The sequence below is a fragment of the Astatotilapia calliptera genome, chromosome 20 (assembly GCF_964374335.1).
Source record: "Astatotilapia calliptera chromosome 20, fAstCal68.1, whole genome shotgun sequence".
NCBI classification, from domain to species: domain Eukaryota; kingdom Metazoa; phylum Chordata; class Actinopteri; order Cichliformes; family Cichlidae; genus Astatotilapia; species Astatotilapia calliptera.
In genome coordinates, this window is record NC_137441.1 from 21,561,600 (window position 1) to 21,569,581 (window position 7,982).

Genomic DNA, 7,982 nt, shown 5'->3' on the forward strand with positions numbered 1-7,982 from the left:
CAGTGGGTACCACCTGTGAACGCTACCAAGGTTGTTGTTTTTCTTATTTTTCCTACTCTGAGGACAACATGTGATTTCAGCCTAAGACCTGATTCATACTTTCAATTTCATTCCAAGGCTTTTAGATAGACTTTGTAGGTATATCAAATTGGAGGAGCTCCTAACTCTGCTGTCAGAGGACTTTCTTCACAGCTGAAGAACTCTCACCTGAAATCGGTCTCACTCTGACCTTGTAACCCTGAACAGGCCCATCAGCCTCCTTCCACTTCATCTGCAGTCTGTCTTCAGACAGGACTGTCAGCTTAAGACGACCTTGACAGAGACAAAAAGAAGAATAAAAAATATCTGGCTTTAAAATGTTTAGCGCATTTTTCTGGTTAAAGACTTGGGTCAAGGGAAAAAGTTGACATGACATTTGCAGACTTTTCAAAGATCAAAGACACAAGCAGTGAAACTTTCGTCATTCTTCCCATTCTCTCACTTCCTTCTCAACACATCAAATTCATCTCTTGTTCTGACTTTATCTACATAATTTCCAGCAGAGTTTTCCCCAACAAGCAGTGTCTTTCATGTTTCCATCATGCATCCATCAAAGCATGCCCTGTCCTCCCATCTAGCATAGAAACAGGAACAGGACGCCAGTTGGAGACTGCAGGTTCAAAGGTCGTGTCAGAGGAACGTCACAAAGTTACACTGTGACAGGGTTTTGTATTTACTATGCAGTGGGGTTATAGATGGAGAGGAAGATGGGGAAGGAGGGGAGGGGATGCAAAACGGAAGTAAAGAAGACATGAACAGCATGAATTACAGAACTTTATAACTTGTGTGAACACATGACCCTCAGCACTCAACAGATCCTTTCCTGACTAGCAAGCATCCATGTAAAGGCCTCTGTCTGCGACTGTGTACTGGGCCCAGGGGCCACTGGGGGGTCTTCATCTACATGTGTGTCTGGCAGGGAATCACATAGGGACTGACGGGACTGACCGTGACCCTGTCTTGTCAGGGTCACGGTCTAACAGATCCACTAAGAACAACAACTTTTCCAGACAGACAGGCAGTTATGCAGCCAAATACAGTATCTGTATTGTGCTCTACGATTTATGGGCTAAGAACAGCTGGATTTGCCTACTATTTCCAGTTCAACATAGGGCTGCTCAATTAATCGAATTTTAATCACGATTACGATCTGGGCTTTCAACGATCATTAAAAATGACTGAGCCGATTATTAGCCCCTCCCTCATTTATCCGCGACACCTTATAAACCGGTCCTGGCGCAAAAAAGGTTGGAGACCGCTGATTAAGAGGACCCGAGGGAAGCTCGGAAAGCTCGGAAAGCTCGGAAAGCTAAGCAGAAGTTATTTGGAGAGGAGAGTGACTGCCGTTGGTTGAAAAGAGAGGTAAAAAAAAAAACTTCAGTGGTGTTGCACACTATTTTATATTATTTTTTAAAGTCATTGTTAACCCTTTAAAGCCGGTCAAAGCAGCACGCTCCGTTTTGTGTAACTATTTTTAAATCCCTGTAGAACCTGAACCGTGTAAGCTAGCGCAATAATTTGTTTTGCATATGAAACCGGAGTTGTTGTACTTACATCTTATGCCATCAGCTTGTCCTCGGTCACGGGTTCCTTCCACATATAGCTTTGCAAAAATTGCATAAAAAGCGCTTGCAGGAACAAAACCATAATATTCCAGAAACACGCTTTGCCGATCCGATCAGCTGTTCGTAACACTTCCCACAGTGAAACAGACGTCAGCGCGAACTATCGCATGTTCGCCATTTCCTGGCCGAAACCGGAAGTGACGTCATTTTCGTGGAAAATGTAGTTTTTTTTTAACTTGTAGGCCTTAAAAGCCTATACTGGTCATGTTTGAATAGTTTCTGGGATGCTTAGAACTCAAATTGCACTGGTGGAAATAGTTTATTTTGATGCACCTGCTGTTTTTGCATCATAGGATTGTTTTTTTGGTTTTTCCTGCAGTATATAAAAATTGGTGTATCTCGAAAAGAAAACTATGAAGACACTCAAACTAAATTTCCTGTTGTTGTAAACTATTTTTTGCAACTTTTTTGTATTTAAAGTTTTGAGGGATAAACCTCTTAAATTTCTCCAAGTAGAAATATATGTAAAAAAACCAAAAACGATTTTCAATTTTTTTGTAGTTTATTGCACTTTTTTTGCAATTAATGTAGTTACTATGGACTTAATGCATACATATTATTAAAATATGGGCTATAACAGTTAAATAGAAACTTGAAATGCTTCCACAAATGGCACTACAACATGTAAAAAAATAATATAAGCTCTGGCGGACTTGGTTCTATAGTAGGTCTTAAAGGGTTAAATAAATATCGTCAAATAATCGAGATCTCAATTTCAGTGAAAATAATCGTGATTATCATTTTTGCCATAATCGAGCAGCCCTAGTTCAACACTCAAAATATAATAAGTTCCTTGAGACTTGCAGATTGTTTCTTTTATGGGATGTAGTATTAAGTAACGATGAAGTAAATATGGAAACTAGCAAAGTCTCAAAAATACCTCAAAGTAATTGGTTTGTCCTTATATGTTCATTGTGACATGGTGAGTTGTTCATTATCAAACTAAATACATACATTCAGCATAATAAAAACTGTGCTATAGAGAAACACAGTCTTTGGATGATTATGACTAATATGGTTACATTAGTTCAGTTCATTTGGTTTTGGGAGTGACTGCTTTTCCAGAGAAAAAGACCTCGCTATCATTCTCTTCATAGCAAATATGTTTTGATGCTTGAATTCAAATAAAATCATTGACCCGATAACTTGTATGCTGACAGTACCAATTAAAAAAGGTTCTGCCATCCGTGCCAACCTGATTTTTCTTGTCACTGTGTGGATACACAATGACAGTGACACACAGAAAGCCTCAAAAGCACAGACATCAAATGCATAGAACGTCGGAATAACTGTTTGTATAAATGTGGGTAAATGCTACAGAACACAAAGTAGATACATTATGCCAAAGTTTGTGGGTACAAGACATTTATGTGCAAAAGCTACACAGCAGACCATCAAGACATCAATGCGACTTCACTATTAGCTTGTTTGGTAAGAGTCAAATGATTATTAGATATATGTGTATACCTTGGCCATGGACAGCAGCAGACAGCAGCAGGACACTGAGCAGGAAAAATGGCATTAGCCAGGAAGATGACAATGATGTAGCAAGGAGGTGAGGAGACATGAGTGGAGTCTAGAAATATAAAAAATAACGCTGTCAGTATTATTTCATTTATGTATGCTCTTATTTTTACATACACACACACACACAAACACACACACGTCATTAGGTACACATGTTCGACTGACTTTTGACGGAAATATCTAACCTGCCCAATAAGCTGGCAGCAAACCAGGCATCAGAATGATAAAGAAAGGTGATTTAAGTGACTTTAACCATGGCACAGTTGTTGGGTTTACAGAGAATGGTTTGAAAAGAGAAAATAACCAGTGAGCAGCAGTTCTTTGGGTAAAAAAGGCAACAGTAACTCATAAAGTCGATTTTTACAACCAGGGCATGCAGAAGAGCATCCCTAAATGTACATATCGAACCTTGAAGCAGATGTTCTACAGCAGCAGAAGACCACACACAGTTTCTGCTTCAGCTAAGAACAGGTAAGAGGAATTCACACAGCACTAGATAATCTATGATAAATGGACTGTTCTTATATAGAGCTCTTCTATGCTCTTTGAGCACTCAAAGCACTTTATGCAACTTCCTTCATTCCCACAGTCACACACATTCATACACCGATAAACACATCAGACAGCAGCTTGCTCAGTATCTTGCCCAAGGGACAGTCTGTATGCAGTCTGGAACAGCCAGGGACCAAACCACCAAACTCCTGATTATTAGATGACCTGCTCGACCTTCTGAACATGTAAAAAAACAAACAAACAAACAATGAATTTTTCATGATGGTGTGTTTTTGAGTTCAATTATTTCAGCTTTTCAGATTTTGTTTTTTAATTTTCTATTTCACAATATAAGATTTGTGGATCAGATTAGAATTTATAAATCAAACAAATGAACCAGTCATAAATCGTATTCTACATTTGTATAGCTCATTTGAAATATATATTTCTACTTTGGAATACCTTTCATATCAACATAATGGGGGAAAAAAAGCTATTAAAAAACAGGTAGTTTTCCCATGGAAATTTTTATGTCTGACTCAGACTACAGATGTGCCTGATTTTGTCCAATTACAGACCTCAACACAGCTAATGATACACCAGGCTATAATATTAACAAATGTACAGCCCTTGAAGAGGCCGTAAACCTACCATGCTTCTGTCTGAGACCCATTAACACTTTACACAACATCCATTAAACACCTTCAACTAATTCTAGATCCCAGGACTGAACTTATTTTATATATATCAAATGTTGTGTTTTTTACACTCCAAAGAAGGAACATTATTTGGAGTCTTGGAATCTTCTAAGAACAATAATTTATTGCTCAAAGCTAAAAGACCAAACTAATTTTTTAAAATCCCACTTCCATAAAAAAAAAGAAAAGTTCAGACACCATGTAAATCACAAAGAATTTAAAAAATTTAAAGCCTTTAATCAAAAATAGCCAAATTAGTTTTGATTAAAAATTTTAAATTGGTACTTTTCAGTTTTTTTGATTTTTAAGAAATCTGTCCTCATTTCAATTTGGTGCCAGCAGCACATTTAAAAAATGTGGTGGGGTGGCAACAGAAAACAAAACAACTAAACTAAAACTGAGAGAACATTTACAACCAGCTAGGCAACCAGCAGCATGTCACATGCATGATTTGCTCTAAAAAGCCCTCTCAAGGAGTCTTTTATATGTAAAGGGAAGGTTTAAGAATATTGCTCAGGATCAAACTGCAAAGAGTTTAGGAATTTCAGCGTCTGCTTTTTTTGTTCCCCAAAAATCTTACTAGAATTTGTAATTTTGAAAAACCCTGTAAAACTGTAGGAAGATGATCTTTAGAAAACAAGGACGAAAGGAATGTCATTTGTTCTTTGTGAATAAGAACACTGTTCAACAAACACAGGCTGAACAAAGACACAGTTAACACAGCTGGAGTTCACAGACCAGCTCGGCTTATCCACGGCTAACTGGTGAAGTGTGACATGGAAACACAAGTAGAGATAAGGAGAAATATCAACACACATACAGAGACCCAAAGATACTGATTTCACTGTAATAATTTATATTAACAATAATTTGACATACAGTACTGTGAAAAAGTATTTGCCCACCCCCTGATTCCTTTTTGTTGTTGTTGCATTTTTCATACTTTAAACCCCAGATCATCAAACTACCACCACCATGTTTGACTGCTGGTGTGATGTACCTTTTATGAAATGTTATGTTAGTTTTACATCTGATGTATGGGATGGAAAGCTGGTGGCAAATACTTCTTCACAGCGCTGAACACTCATTGTTAGCATTTTGGACTTATTTTAATGGATTCCTGCCTGAACTTTCTTGCTTGTCTCAAGCACAACAGGCAACCATTAGAAGAGAGTTTAACCCTCATCCTACCGACATATTTAATATGCATGGATTAGTTATATAGTTATTGCCATCTAAAAGAATTATTAATTCAAATTAATTAAAAATGAATATGCATATTTTATATAAAACAAGAATCTGTACTTTTCTTTAAAACAACTTGCATCTTTTATCCAAAATGTAATTCATGTTACTTAAAAGCTTATTTATGATCTTTTGAGTGTGGAATCACTTAGTTTTCAATCATTTTAAATAAACATTATTTCTGTTGTATTTATATGATGAAACCAATCAGGCTTCAGATAAACACACAACCAGCCAACCCAGAGAAACAATCTCTACCATGTCCTGGGTCTGCCTTCTAGAAAAGTCCGAGGTGGTGAGGATCCCTGAACTCACGTCAACGGCCTTCTTTGGATGTGGAGGCATGGCGGCTGCACTCTAAGTGCCTCCCTAATGACTCAGCTCCCATCCTGCCTCTGAGGGAGAGCATGGACATGATTCAGAGGGAACCCATTTCTGCTTTTATTTCATTTTTCCGTCACTATCCAGAGCTCGCAACCACAGGTGATGGTTGGGACATAGATTGAACTATAAAGACCAGTGTACCAGTAGCAGTGCACCAAGCCGTAGAAAACCGAGATGATATCCTGAGACCACTGAACCCTCCAAGCCCCCCCTTACCTTGGCTGTGCCTAGAAAATCTGTGCATAAATATTATGAAATGAATCAGTGATAAAGGGCAGTCCTGTCTGCGCGGCCTGACTTTCTGCAGGCGGTGCAAAGAACCAAATTACTATGATTGTGCAGGAAGCAGAAATGACTAGAGATAACTAAAGTTAATTTAGTTGCCACTCAGATTGGGGATTGTCATGCAGCGGTATGAGCTCTGCTTTTAATGTGTGGCATGACTATGTCCATGCCACTTTACTAAGAACTAATTGACTGACAAAGAAAGAAAATACATTTGATATATGACAAAAAAATTACCTCTGGGGTCTGCACGGGCCCCTGACAGTACGATGAGGGTTAAAAGACATTTCCAACATGCCTATCCGATGTCATCGTGTGAAGTATGTGATGGAACTACATTGGGGGTTTTTGTATAGTTTTCTCATGTTTCACATGTGCCTGCTTGCCTGAATGTTGCAAAGTCAGTGCTTGAGTGGCACATTGTGCACTTATTGATGTGCCTGTCAGACAGAGAGCAAAGGAGTAGTAATGTTATGCAGTTCCTGTGGAAGTCCTTTAGTTTTGCTTTGAACTCATTTTTCTTGAATGAATCCAAAGCCACAGGCTTATTCTACAAATTATTTTTACTTAATAATAAGACAAGAAATCATTGCACTGGTGTTAAAGACATAAAAGGATTTATACAGGGTATACAGTCACTCATTTCTGGATGCCTTTATTGCCCTTGGAGTGACCTCACCAGGAAAAAAATGACACCATCACGAAATAGCTTGAACTCCGGCTAACTGTTAGGTACCCAGGTGGCAACACTTGACCCTGGATATCAAATTTCAGTGTCATGGTTCACCTTAGGTAGAAGGTTTTAAGACAGCTGGTAAGAGCTATGAGGTAAATACACCTGGAAACAACAAGTCAGCAATTTAAATGATGAAACATGCTTTTGACGCACTTAGTAGAACACGCTAATAACCACCGGATATAAAACTGTAGCTTGTTGAATATAATTTAAATAAACGCTTAATATATATTTAATTTACATCGAATTAAATACTGACAACTATTTTAATGTACACACGTTTTACAATAATGTTAAATAAGTGAATTCTTTAAAGTTGTTAAGAAATTAGCTGCTGGAGGAAGCTGTTTTGACGCAATATAGCACGCCAATAACTGCGTAGATATATCTAAAATAAAGGTAATTCATGTTTAAATGACTGATAATTAAATACCGATACTTGTTTTTAAAGTACACATAACTCGCACAGTGCAACACGTTAACTGGTGTCAAGCACCACAAAAGTAGCACAAGTTTGCTTTTTGTGTGGTAGGTGTCTCGCAGGTCAAGGTGTTTGGGATTTTTTTTTCTCAGCAGCTTGAAACAATGCACTGCATCGTAGGTACAGGCTACAGTAGGTCATTTATCTAACACCTCGGAATGAATAAAAAGAACACCGTCACAAACGCACTTGGCCGTTTTCTAACACGGTCGCTCTCAGAGCGGCCAGGTGAGCTCTTACCTGGCGGTTCGGTGAGTCCAGTTTATTCCGCACTGCATTCCAGAGGCGGGATGTCAACATGCGCAGGTTTCTGCTCCACTTTGAAGCCTGCTTCCTCTCAACAGGTCGTATCTGAACGTTTCAGGGTGAAATCTGAGAAGCAAGGCCCTCCTGCTGCTCCGGCATGGGCGTGGCACTCAGAAGAATGCTATAAAATCCTCCACACAGTGGGAGACACTTCTACAACCATA

General features: G+C 38.6%; 1 protein-coding gene across 4 annotated transcripts in view; it reads right to left on the reverse strand.

Moving 5' to 3' along the window:
• The window catches only part of LOC113013986 (collagen alpha-1(XX) chain), a 43,368-nt gene extending 35,476 nt beyond the window's left edge, over window positions 1-7,892 (reverse strand). For all 4 annotated transcript variants that reach the window (XM_080295701.1, XM_026155261.2, XM_026155260.2 and 1 more), the window contains exons 1-3: window positions 7,753-7,892; window positions 3,132-3,240; window positions 208-312 (exon numbers count right to left, since the gene is read on the reverse strand). In XM_080295701.1, coding sequence (XP_080151827.1) covers window positions 208-312; window positions 3,132-3,240; window positions 7,753-7,812 — 274 coding nt within the window. In that variant the 5' untranslated portion in view covers window positions 7,813-7,892. The remainder of the gene's footprint in view (window positions 1-207; window positions 313-3,131; window positions 3,241-7,752) is intronic.
• Between the last annotated feature and the right edge of the window lie 90 nt (window positions 7,893-7,982).